This window comes from Parambassis ranga, chromosome 4, assembly GCF_900634625.1.
Source record: "Parambassis ranga chromosome 4, fParRan2.1, whole genome shotgun sequence".
In the NCBI taxonomy this organism is placed as follows: domain Eukaryota; kingdom Metazoa; phylum Chordata; class Actinopteri; family Ambassidae; genus Parambassis; species Parambassis ranga.
Window position 1 is genome coordinate 18,965,967 of NC_041025.1, and position 18,664 is coordinate 18,984,630.

General features: G+C 40.5%; 2 protein-coding genes across 2 annotated transcripts; both read left to right on the top strand.

Annotated features, from left to right (window-relative positions):
* The first annotated feature begins 2,051 nt into the window (after positions 1-2,051).
* On the top strand, positions 2,052-11,045 carry efcab7 (EF-hand calcium binding domain 7). Its single transcript, XM_028403905.1, has 13 exons — positions 2,052-2,381; positions 2,565-2,776; positions 2,960-3,046; positions 3,308-3,497; positions 5,216-5,340; positions 7,645-7,786; positions 8,135-8,244; positions 8,322-8,485; positions 8,600-8,733; positions 8,809-8,957; positions 9,041-9,250; positions 9,759-9,866; positions 9,966-11,045. Exons 1-13 carry the CDS (start codon positions 2,252-2,254, stop codon positions 10,044-10,046), a joined length of 1,842 nt encoding a protein of 613 aa, XP_028259706.1. The 5' UTR covers positions 2,052-2,251; the 3' UTR covers positions 10,047-11,045.
* Positions 11,046-11,764: 719 nt separating this feature from the next.
* On the top strand, positions 11,765-18,356 carry pgm1 (phosphoglucomutase 1). The gene is made up of 11 exons (XM_028404383.1): positions 11,765-12,131; positions 13,734-13,896; positions 14,019-14,162; positions 14,360-14,485; positions 14,557-14,747; positions 15,377-15,531; positions 15,665-15,780; positions 15,877-16,012; positions 16,395-16,578; positions 16,734-16,868; positions 17,663-18,356. Exons 1-11 carry the CDS (start codon positions 11,886-11,888, stop codon positions 17,750-17,752), a joined length of 1,686 nt encoding a protein of 561 aa, XP_028260184.1. The 5' UTR covers positions 11,765-11,885; the 3' UTR covers positions 17,753-18,356.
* The last annotated feature ends 308 nt before the right edge of the window (positions 18,357-18,664 follow it).

Genomic DNA, 18,664 nt, shown 5'->3' on the forward strand with positions numbered 1-18,664 from the left:
CTTAAATAAGTTTAAGGAAAATAATAAAAGAAAGACCGTTCAATATAATCCCAATCAGAGGCGACAGAGAACTGGCACAACTAGAATGTGTGCACATTCAAGTGATATCTGGTTTTAATGTGGCAGTGTGGGCTTCCACTTTTTCTCACAAAAAAAGACATTTATCATGGAACTTGTAATAAGTGAAATAACCGGTGTGCCCCAAATGACCCTTAATATGACATAATCAAGTGAGTGTTATGAATGTACTGTAAACCTCAGCTCGTGTAACACATTAGTGAAGGCCCTATAAAATTAAAAAACTAATGCTTGTCTTGATGGATGGCCCAGATTCCAAATGTCTGCCTCGGCTAAGGAAATGGTTCTTGTGTTAAGTGACTCTTATACAACTATTTTTAGTGCTATGTAAATCACTGATAATTTGGCCAGTGATGGATCCCCGCCATTCCGCGTCTCCTGTCGTTAAATTCTGATATGTCATCATGACCATCAGGAAAGTGTGGCAATTGAAATATAGCAACTCATAAAAAGGGAAATCTCAGCAACTCTGTGCTTTATTCAGACTTTGGATCCTTTTGTGTTGACAGCGGCAGAGAAAAAACTAATCTGATGAAAAATATTTTTTTTGCAAAGGTCTCAGGTTCATATGTGCTTACATTATCTATCCCATAAAGATAAGGTCACTGAGAACAAACATATATGTCTGCAAACCCATGGCTCACAGTCACATATACCTTAAGTTTCATAAAGTTATACAACTAAAGCTGTACATTTATATAGCACTTTAAACAAGGTACCGTACTCAAAGTACTTGCACCTCAAGCAACTTTGGGTTAAATGTCTTTTCCAGGGACACATCAGCATTCAGCCAGGGTGGGGGGATCAGGTCAACCACTCTACCACCTGAACCACATCCACCCCTGTCCCCAAAATTGAAAATGATCATAAAGTTACACAACTATATCAATTAAACAGAACTTAACTAAATTGGACTTTCTGAAACTGGTTATCTGGGAAAAACCAATAGAAAAATACAACCAGCAACTTTTGCAGCTTCAAGTGTGTTTTACCCATGTTGATTAAATAAATGTGTCTTTCCCACTTTAATGCTTTAAAGGATTCATGCTTAGCACTGGTCATCTTTTCAGAGATCTGCAATTTATCAACACAAGTGATTGAGAACTTGCAGTCAGAGGTTGAGGAGGTTTCCAGCAGCTAATGGTATTTTAGCATCTGGATGCTAAGTGGAGGGAAAACACAAACATTTCACCCTGTTTTACAGGAACACCGTGGGATAACCGTGGCTCTGTAGAATCTACTTACCGTACATTGTGACCATTGTTAATGTTGATAGGTCTCCTGACACTGTTAAAACAAGAGTAAACAGTTAATAGATTGTTTTAGCTAGTAGGCATTTGAGACTATCTGTGTGCACTTCAACACTAACCCATTAGCATTACCATATTTACTAATTATACTGACACATGCCCTTTTGCAAACTTGTTTGGGCATTAAAATATCGACCCCCTCGCTGCATTTCCCCCAAGTTTGAATGAGCAACGAAATACTAGCTTAATGTTACTGGTCAGTAAAAGTCTTTCAGGAAACGTACCCCCATTGTGACATACAATGTGAACATCACTGGAGTCGTATTAATTGTTTGACATCTCTGTTTAGCTGTAATAATCAAATATAGTCACGTAATTTTACTTTAAAAATGCAACAGAAACTCACCGTCGGTTCTCTGCCACTTTATGAAACAAGCGCCTTTGCTACACTCAAACAGTCCGTGCTAAATATGTCCCGTCACGTACTAGGTTCCGGTTGCTAAAACATATCAAAACTATACAACAAAAACATTTTATGAGCCACATATCTATTTTTTATATTTTTTTTCTATGTATATATAATATAGATACTTTTTTTTTAAAAAAAAAAGCATTGCAATAGTTATAGTAGTAAGCGGAACTGTTATGTTCTGATCCTTTGTTTCCGTCGTGTCTTTTACAATGCGCACTGTTGAGTTTTTTTAATTTACCTAGCAACAGACAAGCCGTGGATGACAAGTGCTGTTGCTAATGCGAGTTTGAGGAAATAAAATACATTTAGCATGTTTTTAGATTATTTTAACCGTCCAAAAATTGCGATAAACTCATAGAGTTTAGCCCGTTTTAGCTACCACAGGAGGCAGACGTCGTTTTTAATGGTGGAGAGACCTAGCTAACGGTAACCAAGTGGAAACCTTTCAAAGATGTCTTTTCAGGAGTCTCCCCGTCCGTCCGACGAGGAGGAGGCTTTCTATATGCAGTGCAGAGCCGCGTACCTGGCTGTGTTCAGATCTAGTTTGACAAACATATCTTCGAAACAGCAGTTATGTCGCGGTAAGCTACTGTCTGATGTTAAATGTTCGTGTAGGTAAATACATTTTCATAAAATCATATGTAAAGTGCTATATTTGGGACAATTTTAGTCAAATACTTCTCACCATAAACAAATGACAAACGTGTGTATGCTGTCTGCTTTTTGCAACTAGAAAATGTTTTTTTTCTTCTTTTTTTGTTCAGTTCTCCAGCAGGCTGGTAGAAATCCATCTCATGCTACTCTCAATAAATACTGGACCAACAGAACATCTAAACTGAACTTTGATGACTTCTGTGAGATTCTCAAGAATGACAAGAAAACTGAAGAAAGTGATCTGCTGAGAGCTTTCAAAAAGATGGACGTAAATGGCGATGGTTACATCTCACACAGTGAACTGGAGAAGGCCCTAACCACTGTAAGTAGACATCATAAAACCTAAACGTCATGTATTTGACAGATCTGCAACAGTGTGGCTACAGATTTCTCTTTGCTTTAGATTTTTTTTTCTGTCTTTGTTTTTTTTTTTTTACAGATGTTGAATCAAGTTGTTATTTTTGTCCTGATACTTTCTTTAAATTAAAAGAAGCATGTCTTTTAGAGAGGAGAGAAAATGACCGCTGAGGAGGTAAACACTATTTTCTCAATGGCTGACGTCAACAAGGATGGCAAACTGGACTATGAAGAAGTAAGTTTAGACGAGCATGAAGTGACTTCTGCTAATCCTTCCTGCTTTACTTTACATACCATTTACTACATGTACAGTTTATCAAGTCTATGTAAAGATAATATATTGATCATTTAGGATTCATCCTTTTCAAAAGTTTTCTTTATTTAAGGCCATAATCTCACGTTAAAATGTGACATCCATCCAAATTATAAACATTTGTGCCCCTCTTTGTTGCTCATGTGTCATCCTCTTACTGCTGCTTTCCCTCTTTGCTGTCAGTTTTGCAGATTGCTTGTGTCGACAGTAGAGAAGTGTCAAATGGCGGCTTTGGAGAAGCTTGAGGCTGATGCCAAGCTGAAGAGACAGAACTTTGGCAGTCAATCATACAGCCCTCCAAAGAGTTCAGCAGCAGCCGCACAAGTCTCTGCTGCAACTCAACAGGCAGATCCAGACACAACACTTAAAAAAGGTGCAACATTTGACTTCTTAGACTAAGCTAGTACAAATGAGAATATTTGAATTTTAGCAATCATCATCTTTTTTTAATAAAAATAACAGCTTGTCTTGCACTAACTAAGGTAGAAGCCTTTGGTAGCAGCACAGTGGTAGTCCTCTCCAGATTCTCATATTTGGATGCACGCTCATACGCACCTCGATTGCCCCAATACGCCTCACAGATTATTTTTGATGAATAAATAATAACTCTGTTATTGATCGATTTTTCACTCCTGCTATGACAAATCACCTCATTAAGGCCGTCCATACATCATAATAGCCACACAATTAGGGCAGCTTGTTTGGAGGGAGGAGAGTGTAAAGGGTTTTGATTTGGGTAATCATTTCTGCCATTAAGGGATTGACAAAAGCTCTGTCTAGTCTAACAGACGGACACTGCGTTTCAACTATCACTTTGAAGTTAAAGCTCCATGTGATATGTTTTTGTTGCTTGGACAACAGACATAGAGTAATATGTACCTCCTCTTACCTTTTTTTAAGGGGATGTAAAACTCTTTCTCACTTTAGAATCACTACAGTGAAGATAAGCAGAAAAGAATCCAGCATGAGGAAGCCAGGGACAGGCCCACGGTGGGAAGATAGATGGGGTTGATTTAAGTGGTCAGTCCATGTTCGTGTTATTGATTTGGAGGATTCCACCACTTCTCACTGGGGAGATGATGAGGGATTAGGGGGAGGCCCAGTCGACCACCACTGCAAAAACAAATGAGCTCCCAGATAGTAGTCGGGATTATCACATTATTGTGCTTCTCCCATGTATTGATTTATATCCGTTACATTATAACAAGGCTCTGACACGAGATGCCGCATGATCGCATGTGGTGAATGTGTTATTCTTGGAGCTCAAACACAGTTTTGACTGCTCATTTGGCCTCACATTTGTCAGTATAAAATAGTTCTAGTAAAATCTGTGAAATGCATATATTTTAACTGTGATTGTTGATGATAGTAATTATGCTTGTGTAATTGTGTTTGATTGTTTAACTCATTGTTTAATTGTGTTTCTCTGATCACTTCCAGCACCACAGAAGCATTCAATATAAACTCACACTGAGGCTTTTGTTAAGCCACATTTCAGTGCATCTTTGTCCACATTTGGCTTTGTAGATTAAAATACTGCCATCAGTACCAAATGTATCCATGACTAATACCATGACAGAAGGTCTATTTATTTGTATGTGACAGTAATTTGCTGATAAGCCCATCACATTGCTTTGCATCTTGATTTCCCAAGCTTGGAAACAATCAGCCCCCTCATTAGTAAATTGATATTTTCTGGCTTCAATTAGTGTTCGAAGAAAAAAGTTGTGCGAGATAATGGATTTGATAGGGGGCTGTTATGCCATTTGTGATTTAAACAGCCTCCATAATTAATTCAAAGGAGCCTGAACTTGAAATCACACTTTCTTAGAACCAAATGTAGCGCAGCCAGCATCCCTGGAAATTTGGAATGGACTTCTGAGAAGACAGATTACAGTGTCAATTATGTTGTGCACCTCATCTCTCTTTTTAAAGTGTGTTTACTGTTTGGTGGGAGGGGAGGGATGTACCTAATCTGTCAGTCAGTAAATCAAGCTTTGCCACAATATTTTTACATGGATTTTTTGCGTATGTTTTTTCAAATTAAATATTCCTGCTTCTGACCGAGGGTGTGTGTGTTTTTCTCCTCAGACACTCGATCGTCCTCTCGTCCTTCCTCTGCTCGCAGCAGACGGTCGTCTTTGTCCAATTCAATCACAATGATGACATCCAGCAGCACGAAGACCAGCAAAATCCCAGAGCCCCTGGGTTTACAGGTAACCCCCTAGCTACATCCAGTTATTACTTAATTATTGATTAATTTGTCATTATTTGTACACCTCTGCAGCAGTGACAACTCTGGCCTGAGGCTTTCTGTTTACTGGTTGTTGGTCAGTCACATTCTTGTGAACCAGGACTGTCCTGAGGGAATTTAAATCTTCAGGCAAAATAAATGTGCTAAATTTCATTGGATGCTTCTTTAACTAGCCTTTCTTTATTTGATAACCTAAAACAATCATGTAAATAGACAAAGACAAATCAAGTCTTCACATTTTCGGGACTAGACAACTTTTTTTTTCATTTTTATTTAAATAAACTTTGCAACAATTATCAGATTATCAAAATAGTTGCCAGCTCATTTTCAGATGATGAACTGAATATATGATACATTGCCTCAGCTCCAAAGACCATCTATAACTCATCTTTAGTAGCAGTGCAATGTGTCTTTAATAGCAATTTATGACAGAAAATGGAATTTAATTAGGAAATTTAATTTTACAAGATTAACAGTGCATGCTTATCATCTTCTATAAGCCTTGAACTGCTGCATTGAACCTACTGGAAGTCGTGGTATGTGGGCTCCTATGAGGGACAGAGTTATAAGGAGGACTTTCCATACCTCACAGCGCACTTTTTGATGGGCGAATTCAGCCCAGGGTGGATAGATATACACTGTATTGATCCCGCACTCTATGTTTTCACTCTTTTAGGCTTAACCTCGGCTGGTTTTCTTTACAGCAGTGAGTAAATAAATAAATAAACACAACAGCCTCCTGCTCCATCTCTCAGGTCCAGGCACCGTGTTGAGATTGGAAAGGGCCAGACATCATTGTGGTGGAAAAAAAAAAATGTGTGTCCAGAGATTACCTCTGAGGGGGAACTTCTGCACGACGTATTGGCTTCTATATTGCCAGAGGCTGATAATTGGGAGGGTGGTGGGTGGAGGATAGGACGTGTTTTTGTAACGGTGTGTGGGCCTCGAGGAATGCAAATATGTGTTTTATGAATAGTAACCTGTGCAGTGAGTATTATTCCATTGTGTAGGTTGGATAAATGAAGAAAATGGCAAGGTTGCAGGTTAAATGTGTGTGTTGGAGTGTGTGGTTGTGTTTGCGGCTGGGTGGTTTTCCTGCGACCCTCTGTGAAACAGTAAATCAGACCTGAGGCCGGAGCAGGTGACAGTGCCTGTATTAGTCTGCAGGCTGACCCTCTCTCTATGGGGGCATTAATTCTGATGTCTTTAAGCAGTGGATGGCTGCCCATGGCACTTTCCCTCATTTAATATTGTCTGGACAAACCACTGAAGTGTTATGGTTTGATCTTTTATGCCTCTCACAGCCCAAGATAAATACTTTGAGAAAATGGCTTTTCTCTAAAGGAGTGACATGCTCCGTCTTTATGGTACTTTCTTTGTTTAACTTGGTGATTTATTTGTCCACTAAAAGGATATATAGCCTATTCCAGACTTGCATGGCCCTCAATGTCCTCTTACTGTGTGTCCACACCAACTGTGTTTTCATTTAATGTGTCTCCAATGAGCAGAATGAAAACTTCCTCGTGTTGATGTTCCTGTTCAATTTCAAATTATTACCTCATTTCAGTTGTGCTGCCAGACAAAGGAACAACAGGATTTCAAAATGAGAGAAATATTAGGATACATAAATATCGCCAAAGTAGCCTCTTGATAGTTTTGAATGACCGCTCGCCCAAGATCGAAAAGGCTGTATTTATCAAAGTTAAATGGACTCCAATTCGCCATATCAGGTCCTACAGGGAGATTCACTTCAGCCTGCAGCAGAAGCACAGCGTGGCTCTTCTGCCCTCCTCTGGATCACTGTGTGTACAACATGTGTTTTTCCGAGCTGACATAAACTGTGATAATAAATATGCCGCATGAAAATTGAAGTTGTAATTATCACAATGGCAGTTTGTGTTAATCAAGCGAGCCACTTCGCTGTTACGACTGACTGCTTAATTCACTTTTTCATCCCAAAATATGCTTCCCCCCTGTCACAAGATCAATCCCCTTTTTAATAGGAACAGCAAATTAGTTTTGGTTTCTGTTGAATGAATAAATGCATTTTGTTGTCAAATTGCAAATCCATTTGTTGCAGCCGCACATAAAATAAATATATTAGGATACACATAAATTATAGTGTAAGTATTGTAACGGGCTTAAAATAGTAAACAACTGCCTCTATAAAAGTCTGACAAATTGTTATTCTCATTGTTTATTATCCTCAGTTTACATTAATGTTTTGAGTCTCTAAGTTAAAAAGAAATATTTTGCATTTTTCCAGGAATGGCACAACGGTTCTATGAAGGGATGTTTCTTTGTAGAGGAGGATGGGACCATCGCTTCTCTGCAGTACAAGCTCCATGTTCCCCAGACAACCAGTGTCTACCTAACCATCCAACCACTCAGCCTCAGCCACAGCCCTGGTAGGTACTTGCACTGTTTTATATTTATTATCAATGGAAACTGGTTTGATTCTAATTTGTCCTTCTTCACTGTTTTAGCGATTAGTTTCTAAAGGTAAAAAAAAGTGACTGACTAGCGTACCTTAGTGTTTTTTGACTTGTCTTTTACATCATGAATCAACAAGCCACATGTATCAGCTCAGTAGAAGATAATTTATAAAGAGGGTGCAGATTCATTCCATAAACCTGGAGCAGGAGCTAGGTTTTAGGATGTCCCATTGTTCTGAGTACATTTTTATTGAGTAAAATTACACATGGTATAAGGCAGTCATCAGCACTGAAATGTTCAAATCTGGCTGTATTCTTCAGATAAGGCTTCATCGTGGTTGACAGTGGACACAGCTGTCTTTGTCATGACAGCTGGGGAAACCAAAGAGGACTCAACTTTTGTCTGTTTCACAGAGTCAAAGGACAAAGAAGTATGCTTGTACATTTACTATTACATCAATTAATAAACTGTTTTGATGTATATTTATTTATGTACCTGTTCCTGCAGAAGTTTATTTGGAAAGGAGAACTGAATGCTGGGACGTACTACCTGCTTCCCTTCACAAGTGGCTGCAGATTAAAGAAAAGGAGCAAAAAGAGTCTTTCCAATAAACCTGTGGAGCTGGTCTACAGGACAGACACTGGAGAGCTAGACCTTTCTAGGGAGCTCAGGTGAGCCTGCTTCAGTCAGTCTTTGCTAGAATAAAAACACCTTATCGGTGGAAAAAGACAGATAAATAAACACTCATGTTCACATTTCTCTGTAATGCTCTATTTCTAACACAGGGAGGTGCTGTCTGACATCTTTGAGGTGATAGACCTGGATGGTAATGGATTGCTCAGCTTGGAGGAGTACAATTTCTTTGAGCTAAGGACCAGTGGGGAGAAATGTGACAAGGATGCCTGGGCCATCTGCAAAGGTACTTATCAGATAAAAGTTATTGTTGAATGGTTTTGAAAGGAGAGGTCCACCATCTTGTTATTTGTTTGGGCAGAAAACTTTGATATGAGAAAGAACCAGCTGACACGACAGGGGTTCATGGAGCTGAATCTGATGGAGGCCACAGAGAAAGATGGAGACTCAACAGACTTGTGGGTCACACTGGAGGCTATGGGCTACAATCGTATGCTGGAGCTGGTGGAGGTGAATTTATAAACACACACCCAAACACAACCAGTACAGACTGATGGATTCAATTCTTCTTCTTCTTCTTCTTTGTCGTCCAGGCTTGTCCATTTCAGATACATGTGCACTGTGAAAGCAGTCAACCATCCATCCAGCCTCTCAATCTGGACTTGGGGCCTAAACTCCTGAACCAGGCCCTCCAGAGGTCTATAACAGCTAGGGCAGGGGCCAAAGCACTGAGGGGACAGGACAATGTCTTCATCTACACCTACAGGGGAGAGCACAGGATCTCCTCTCTCATAGCCAACAAGGTAAACCTCATAGTGCATGTAAGCATAATTGTCTGTTTGTACAGGTAGCATCACAGGTTTAAAGCATGGAGTATGATACTCATTGAGCAATACAATAGCACAGTCACTAGGGGGAGCATTTTCCAACATTAAATGAATAAATAATACAGAGATGTTTATTAATGCACACAGTATTTTACATTATAAACAATAAGTAAATGAAATGACCACATGGTGTTTGTATAAGAGTCAGTTAATTTCTATACAGGCTACTGTTTCAGTCTTTGGATGTTAGAGACCATTCAGTCCTTTTGTAATTGATATGCAGCAGTGGTATCCATTCTCATAGCAACAAGCACTCAACTCTGAAAGAATGGCCCGCTGACATAAAGGAACTCCTGAACAGTGGAAACGGTGTACCTGGTTATCATGTGTGGAGGTTGATTTGGGGGTGAACTGGGAATTACCTGTTATTTTCATGCTAATTTGTGCATATGCTCAGATTACCAACACATTTGTTTTTTTGCAGACTAACCAGAAAGTGACTGTCCATGTGAACAATGAGCAGAGCAGGAACTGCTGTAGCAGCAGAGGCATGACTGTGTTCGCTGTAGAAGTCCCAGCCAGGACAAAGATCGTAAGACATCTTCCTATATACTACCTCTTCTTCTTGACTACATTTACAGTGACACTGAATGAATATGTGGTGTTAACCATGTATGTGCTTTTCCACTAGGTGTGCCAACATGTCCTGCCCATCAGTGAGAAACAAGACTGGACTTACAACTGTGTAGAGACCATACTGCCCAGCATGTGAAGCTGTGGCAAGGTAGCTATATTAGAACCTGAAATCGTAGTTACAATGGTAAGCATCATTATCCAAATACATATTCAAAAGCATTATATTATGAATGTAAATTCAGATTAGTCATAGTGATGTCTGTTTTTTCTATTGTTATTATAGTTTCTTTTGATTTTTCTGTTGCTTAAATGTGCCTTTGTCATTTAATTAGACATTGTTTGATCATATAAAAGCAATATGAAAACATTCGGGTGACAACCAGTTGTTGAACATGTGAGGAAGCTTCACATTCACATGCACTAGCTTCACATTGAGATGCAGCCATTTAAAAGCCACAATTAGCAAGTGAAAAACAAAGTTCTTAATGTATTTAAAGGCTGTGTCAGCTCTGCACAAAATCTCTGTGTAGCTGCTGGTCTCTATACTCTCAATACTGTATGGGTCTGTGGGGATTTAACACTGGCAAGGAAATGCATTCCTTTGCATTGCACTCAGGTCTAAACTTTATTTGCCCTTGGCCTTTCTGGCTGACTACACTCTTGACCTCCTATATATATCTCCCAGGCCATTATTTGCCCTTTGACTTTTTCTGCTGAAACAGTAGAGGCCACTAACTAAATGCCACATGGAGTGTGAGATGTATTTAATGTCCTGAGCTTCTGTCTGCTCTTCTTTTCCCAACGCAGAGGTTCAGTATCACTGGACTGCTCAGACCTAAAACTGAACTACAAGCCCTGAGAATAAGTGATCTCTGCTCTTGACACTTGTCCTAAAGACTAAAGAGAGACATTGTATGCATGTGTATACTATATATAGATGCATATCATGACTGAAAAACAACCTCCACTCACACACATATGCACGCCCCACTGTTGTGTAGGTCTGATGGTAAACTTTGTTCTGCTTATGATGATCAAACACACTGTGATGCAACAAGCAAACAGCAGTGACCCAAAGTGGACCGTTTCCCAACCGTCTCTCTGCTAAATGCACCCGATCACTGAAATAAACTGCTGCAACATCTTTCTCTATTTATAGGAAACTCTGTTACATTAAAATCAGTCTTTCTTCACAGAGAATTGTTTCAATGTTTTATTAATTATGCATTATCTGTTTTATGTAACAGAAAGGTATGGGTTAGCCCTGCAGTCATTGACCCTTCTGTGCATATTACTTGACCTTAAAGGTTCAAAAGTCTGTCCAGGTGGATTTCTGCATGGATGAGGCCATTGTAACTGAATACGATGGCTGTATGCTAAACACAACATTTGAATATTATATCAATATATGTCAGTATTTTTCTTTCTTTCTTGTTTTTGTGAATGTTGAGTATGCCAAAACTTATTTTTAAATGTACACATATTATTTATTTTATGGGTTTATTCCAAAAAGTTATGACAACAAAATTATACATTTTCAAATAAATTATTCAGAATTCCATTTAAGAGAGTAAAAGCAACATGAAATGAAGATAATAATAATAATAATAATGATATATGGAATAGATCTTAGAAGTTTATATTAATATAGACACAAAGTGAGGGTTAGCAACATGAAATGAAGATAATAATAATAATAATAATAATAGGATAATAATATGGAATAGATGTTATAAGTTTATATTATTATAGGCACAGAGTGAGGGTTAGAAACATGGTGAGATGATATGAATGCGTTGTGTTGCTCCTCCATGCTCCCTGCTTGCCCTTTAATAACTCCAGAAGGCGGGTGCCTTGGAGGGGGGAGTTGTCCGGTGTGTACGCGTGGCTGCTCTGACACTGCAGTCGCCTTCTCCTCGGACCAGACTGCGGATCTCACAGGGGGGTAACCATAGGTGCTCAGTGGGGGTCAAAAATGGTGAAAATCACGACAGTGAAGACCAAACCGTACACGGACCAGAAGCCCGGGACGAGCGGTCTGAGGAAGAGGGTGACGGTATTCCAGCAGAACCAGCACTATGCGGAAAACTTCATCCAGAGCATTATCTCTGTCATCGAGCCTGCTGAGCGCCAAGCGGCCACTCTGGTGGTGGGAGGAGACGGCAGGTTTTTCATGAAAGACGCGATTCAGCTGATCGTTCAGATTGCAGCTGCCAACGGGGTCAGTGAGAAAAAGGAAATATTGTTCACCTTCCAGTCCCCTCCTGAGTGTGTAGCTAAGCTAATATAGCACCCTGAGACTCCTGTTACATAGCATGTTAGCTAGCAGGTTTAAGCCAAGCTAGCTGTCAAGTCTGTCAGCTGTATCCTCAGTAACCATTAAATGAATACTTTTGTGGGCTAGCTTTAACATTAGCCAATGAGGCGATGTCGGTTAACTTTACTAGCATAATGCTAACATCAACAACAATCCATTTTAAAGGAAAGCGTTAAAAATACCGACAGCGAAGTTGTTCTTTACATTGTAAATGATACTAAAATGTGATTTTAATTTAAAGCGAGGCGTCCAAATGTTATTCACTTCATTTTAAGACGTTAATGCTAAGTGATGTAATGAATGACTGTCAGCTAATAGCATGCTCTTGCACGCTTTTTTGCTACTGTTAGAGCGAGGATGACATTCCTGCCTTTACTTGTCATACAGGATTTCATTTAGATTGAAATCTGCTTAACGATCCAGAAACCCTCTAACAGGTGCCGTCTGGGTTTTTCCTACGGTCTCCGATAGCCTGCTTGACCGCAGTGATCTTTTGGATGAGGAGCGCACTTGCATATCAAACGATTACCTTTGACATTTACACACTAACACGAACTGTCTTTGCTTTTAGCCTTGATATCAACGACTGTTTTTGTGTAGATGTCGCAAACAACCTCCGGTCTGGTCTCTGTGCGTCGCTACACACGAGCAAAAACAGGTTTTTAGTGGCGTAAAAGGAAGAAAGATTGTGTTGTTTCATAATAAGCGGTGGTGAGATGCCACTGGCTGCCTTCACTCTGATGATGCTGCAACGGTTTGAGTCGAGTTGGGGGGCGTGATGTGCAACGTGCAGCCAGTCACGTTGCCCTGCATATGTCTGGAGCATAAGAGGGAAGCTGCTGGGTCAAGTGCAGAATGCATGAATAGAATTTTCAGTGCATCTCTTATGCTTTACTTTAAATTTTGAAATGATGGCATCACCAGTGTCACTTGCAAGTGAATGCATGAAATAGCTCCGAAGCATTAAAATTAGACCGCGTTTGTTGTGACCTTCTCTCTCTTGTGATGTCCTTTCTGTCTGTGTTGTGGCATCTGCAAGGCAGCGTTTCTGCAAAGTTCAGCAGAGGTGCCAGTTGCATAAAAAGATGTGTGATCTGGGCTGCAATTTTCAGCTGATATTAGGTAACTGGGCTGTCAGGGGGGAAATGGTATCATAGATGTTGCAGAAACAGAGGCCCGGCTGTTCACATGTTTACATAAAGCAAACCTGTCCCTGCTCAAATAGACAGTGTTCCTGGTTTTTTGAATTTTGGCATGATTTCAAAACTATAAAAGGAGGAAAGATACACATAAAGTCAGTGTTAAGTCCTTACGAAATGCTCCCTGTAACTAGAAAATACTGAATCTGTACTGAAAATGTACTGCCTGACACTATATGGGTCTTTGACTTTGATTGATTAACAGTGTTTCAAGTCCTTGGTGTAAATTAAAGCACCTAAATAACATGAATCAAATTTTTGAAGTGTCATTTTCCATCTGTGTCCATACATGTGTTTGTACCTGCAGATAAATCACCTTGTTATTGGTCAGAATGGCATCATGTCCACCCCAGCAGTCTCCTGTGTGATCCGCAAAATTAAGGCAGTGGGTGGTATTATTCTTACAGCCAGCCACAACCCCGGAGGCCCCAGTGGAGATTTTGGCATCAAGTACAACATTTCCAGTGGAGGTGAGGCGTCTTCAGGAGGTTTACTGGAAAAATGTTACTTTAGGATTCATTCCATTCACACTATATGGGAACGTTTTCATCTGTATACAGGATATTCATTACATTTACATTTTTCCCCCAAGGACCTGCACCAGAGGGCATCACGAACAAAATATTTGAGATCAGTAAAGGCCTGCAGGAGTATCACATCTGCCCAGAGCTCAAAGTGGATCTGTCCAAGATCGGAAAGCAGACATTTGATGTGGAAACTTTCAAGCCCTTCACAGGTACATCGCCATATTCTGCGTGGTCTTGAACTAAAACTAATGTTGCTTTTTAATATTCACTTGTAATTTCCATAACCCTAAATACATATGATGAGTATTTTATTCAAAATGTAAGAACAAATGTAAACATTTTTGTCCAAATTCTTTATCATGACATCTACTGCTGTCTTGTTTTTTTCCCTTCTGATTTGTCACAGTGGAGATTGTGGACTCAGTTGAGGCTTATGCTGAGATGCTAAGGGGCATCTTTGACTTTGCCGCCCTGAAGGAGCTTCTCTCTGGAGCCAGTCACATTAATGTCCGCCTGGATGCTATGCACGGAGGTATGTTAGTTGATGAAGTGCCTCCAGCAACATGGTGTTGTCCCTTTTAATGGCTCTTGCCCTCCCTCTAGTGGTTGGTCCCTATGTGAAGAAGATTGTGTGTGAAGAGCTGGGTTCTCCAGCCAACTCAGCAGTCAACTGCGTCCCCCAGGAGGACTTTGGTGGCCACCACCCTGACCCCAACTTGACGTACGCAGCCGACCTGGTCAACACCATGAAAGGTGGAGAGTATGACTTTGGAGCCGCCTTTGATGGCGATGGTGTAAGTGATGTAACTTTTGTAAGAAGATTATTTTCCAGCTGTTAAATCAGACAGTGTATTTGGGGGAGAGGTGAGAGCAGAGGTGTGGAGTCTGGAGTCTGGATTTGAGTCTATGATGTCAGCTCAAATAAAATGCATTTAATAAGGTCTGGCCCGATTAGTTTTTTAATTTAATTTAATGTATTATTTTTCTCTTTAATAGTCAAGAGTCGGTAATCAAAATAATCGGCCTGGGTCTCAGGGTGAGACATTTTGAGTTTGGCAACACTTAATGAGGACAGTGAATGTTTTTAGTTAGCTGTTAGCTTTCCCCTGACACTTATCTCATGTTTCGTGAAAGGAGCAGACCACATTTAGAAAACCTATTAAGGCACAATTTGTCACTCCTCTGCTACCTTCGCTCACACAGGTCAGCACTAAACTGATCTGCCACCAATCACCATACTGAAAAGTGTTAATAAAGATTCTCAGTCATCCAGGTCATTTTCATTCAAAGGGTTTAAGTGAGGCAAACTCAGACGCCATACTGAAAAATATTTTCCACAGCTTAGGAATTGATTCTTTTAGTGTTGTATGTCTTTTGTGATTGTTGATCTCTCTGTGGTGTCTTATTTATTTCTCCACTTTAGGACCGCAACATGGTGCTGGGTAAACATGGCTTCTTTGTGAACCCCTCAGACTCTGTGGCTGTAATTGCTGCCAACATTACCAGCATCCCTTACTTCCAGAAGACTGGTGTCAAAGGACTGGCTCGCAGCATGCCAACGAGTGGAGCCCTGGACAAGTAAAAACCACACAACATAACAGCTAATATAAAGTTTTTCTTTCTTGGGTAAATTTAAAAAAAAAAAAAGGTCCATCAGTCATCGATCTATGTTTTTCCCATGCGGTTTATGATGTGTGCCATTCTGTTTCAGTGTGGCTAAAGCTCTGCAGATGCAGCTATACGAGACTCCAACAGGCTGGAAGTTCTTCGGGAATCTGATGGATGCTGGCAAACTCTCACTGTGTGGAGAGGAGAGCTTCGGCACTGGTGAGTGCAACTCATCACATTTATTCAGCTGTAAAAGAAAGCAGTGCCCTTCACACACTCACTTCACTCATCCACTTCTCTCTGCTCACCAACCAGGCTCAGATCACATCCGTGAGAAGGACGGCTTGTGGGCCGTGCTCGCGTGGCTGTCGATCTTAGCCACCAGGAAACTGAGCGTGGAGGAGATCATGAAGGATCACTGGCAGAAGTTTGGCAGGAACTTTTTCACCAGGTCAGGAATGATGCCTGCAGAAAACTTGATGAAACATGACCGTGTGTGTGTGTGTGTGTGTGTGTGCCAAACGTGGAGTGTTTTGTGTCATTTTAAGCATTGTGGCGGGGCAGGTATTTGCTTGGTTGGTTTTTAGAACAAATTCTATGGGATAATGGGGGTCAAATGAATTCTGGCACCATCTAGTGGTAAATATGACAACTGCACTACATACGTGTAAACTAGTGTGTTGACACACGAGTGTGTCAAGACCATTTTTTCACAGTTTCAGCATTTGTTGCAACAAAATCAAAAAGTGTTTCCAAATATTAAAAAACTTTTGGAGTAAAAATTTCAATTAGACATCAGATGATATTTTTGTGTTAATGTACTTTCCATCCAGGTACGACTATGAAGAGGTTGACTCAGATGCTGCCAACAAGATGATAAAAGATCTGGAGACAGCAATGTTCGACCCGTCCTTTGTAGGAAAGAAATTCTCCTCGGGTGATAAGACCTATGATGTTGCTATTGCTGACAACTTTGCCTATACGGACCCTGTGGATGGAAGCGTGTCCAAAAACCAGGTATATAGTGATACAGAAAAACATGTGTGGCATGCAACATTGGGAGTTATTGTGCCTCATACATTATATTGTAGCTTCACATCTTTCACCTCTAGTGTACTAAACTTAAATTCATCGCCATCTTCCCTGTCTTTCTCTCTGTTTCTCTCTCTCAGGGCCTCCGGATCATCTTCTCCGATGGTTCTCGTATCATTTTCCGTCTCAGCGGCACAGGAAGTGCTGGAGCAACCATCAGGCTCTACATAGACAGCTATGAGAAGGACCCTCAGAAAATTTACCAGGATCCACAGGTCAGGACAATCAGGAGTAATTCTAGCCAGATAGATCCAGTGAGGAATAAGGAATGAAGTCATCAGATAAGAAAATAAACATTTAGCAGCAGTTCCTCTTTTCTCACAAGTACATCTGGATGTGTAAAATCATTTAAATTAAAAAGGATGATGTAGTTTGTCACCCCCATCACCTGCCAAGGGGACCACAGTCAATGGTGTGCTCACATAGGTCCCAAAAGAAACCCTTCCAACTGGCTGTTAATGTGCAGGACGGCCCACTTATGTGGAGCTCTCCGAGAACAAGTTCCAGAGCTTTTACTCAACATGAGAGATGATGGAGATGTTTGGCCACATCTTGAGTTATGGCAGCTTATCGAGGCCGGTATGAAGAGAGGGAAATATAGCACAGAGGGAAAATAAAAGAGTGTGAGTTCCAGTGAGACACTTCATAAAGTCATGTTGACTGGTGTGGACAGGGAGGTGATGTAGTACAAGAAAAAAGAAAGTGAATAAAAGTTCTACTCGAGCCCCTTTATCCTCTTCAGCGCTCAGACACCATGAATGGATAGATAAACAGAAACATACTGCTTCAGAATTTCAACTTGACAGATAAATGGCCAGTGGGTTAATGGTTCAGTTGGCCGACGCCGGGTAGGTTTGATTTACATGTGTAGTAGGTTATGTCTAGATATGAGAGAGATTTAAAGCAGAGCTACTCTATATTTTCACTTTCACATTGTGCAATGCAAAGAATTCTCACAGGGCCCTTAAGTGATACGTGCTCTTGTTCTTTGTGTCGTCTCATCGTCCAGGTGATGCTGGCTCCTCTGGTCGACATCGCTCTTAAGATCTCTCAGCTTCACGAGAGGACTGGACGCACTGGCCCGACTGTGATCACATGATTCCACAGCCACACTGCCTCCACTCACGCTCAGCAACAGGATACCTCCGCTCTCTCTCTCTCTCGGGGGTGACGCTGCCTCTGAATGCTGTCTTTGCTTTAGTTCCTGGCCTTCTTGAGAACAGAGCTGGATTTTTAAAAAAAACAGAAACTCACCATGCTGGTTGAACACAAGAAAAAACACACAAGGAACTCTTAATTTTGCTTAAAGTAAACCACTGCCATCTTGCAGAGATATCTTGCTAGATAGATAGCTAATGAGCTGTCTTGTTAGAATATTAGAGAAAATCTATCTGAGGGGGTCAAACATATTCAAAAGTTAAATTGTGTGTGCCTCATGTAACATATGGAATTGTGTTTAGCTACATTTTTGTCCAACTCTGTTCCTTGACGTCACCATCATGTGGCAAACTGAACTTTAAATCAGCAATGTGGGGCAACCTCACTCCATCACCCTCCACCCTTCCCCTACTGACCTGGTGCCTTCCCCCTCACTGTGTCCTCCAGAGCCACCAAAACAGCCTTTCAACCTGAACAGCAACATAAGTCTTGACAACTAACTAACACATCCACCATAAATAATAAAAGAACCGTACATAAAAGAACTGTGGTCATGTTTTTTTTTTTGTTCTGTTTGCAGGACACATTCCTTGTATTCATATTCATTACGGCTGTCGTACTTTCCTGTTTAAGACCCAGCCAGCTAAGCATTCTCAAGAAAAACCCTAAAGTATGTGTGTGGTTTTTGTTCATTGGGGACTCAGATAAATGCAGAGATCTTTTTTTAAGCCAAGTTGTACTGTAAGACACACTTCCAGGAGAATAAAGTGCTTAAAAAAAAATCAATGCCTCTCCAAAGACATTCCTGAGGCAAGCAGGGAAGTATAAACTGATGAATTCTTTCCCTCCCTCC

Bases quoted from the DNA above. Each gene is read 5' to 3' on its own strand.
- efcab7 (XM_028403905.1), top strand. From the start codon at position 2,252: ATGTCTTTTCAGGAGTCTCCCCGTCCGTCCGACGAGGAGGAGGCTTTC. The intron at 8,486-8,599 runs GTGAGCCTGCTT...TTTCTAACACAG, and splicing joins GACCTTTCTAGGGAGCTCAG to GGAGGTGCTGTCTGACATCT. The intron at 9,867-9,965 runs GTAAGACATCTT...CTTTTCCACTAG, and splicing joins TCCCAGCCAGGACAAAGATC to GTGTGCCAACATGTCCTGCC.
- pgm1 (XM_028404383.1), top strand. From the start codon at position 11,886: ATGGTGAAAATCACGACAGTGAAGACCAAACCGTACACGGACCAGAAG. The intron at 14,163-14,359 runs GTACATCGCCAT...GATTTGTCACAG, and splicing joins AACTTTCAAGCCCTTCACAG to TGGAGATTGTGGACTCAGTT. The intron at 15,781-15,876 runs GTGAGTGCAACT...CTCACCAACCAG, and splicing joins AGAGGAGAGCTTCGGCACTG to GCTCAGATCACATCCGTGAG.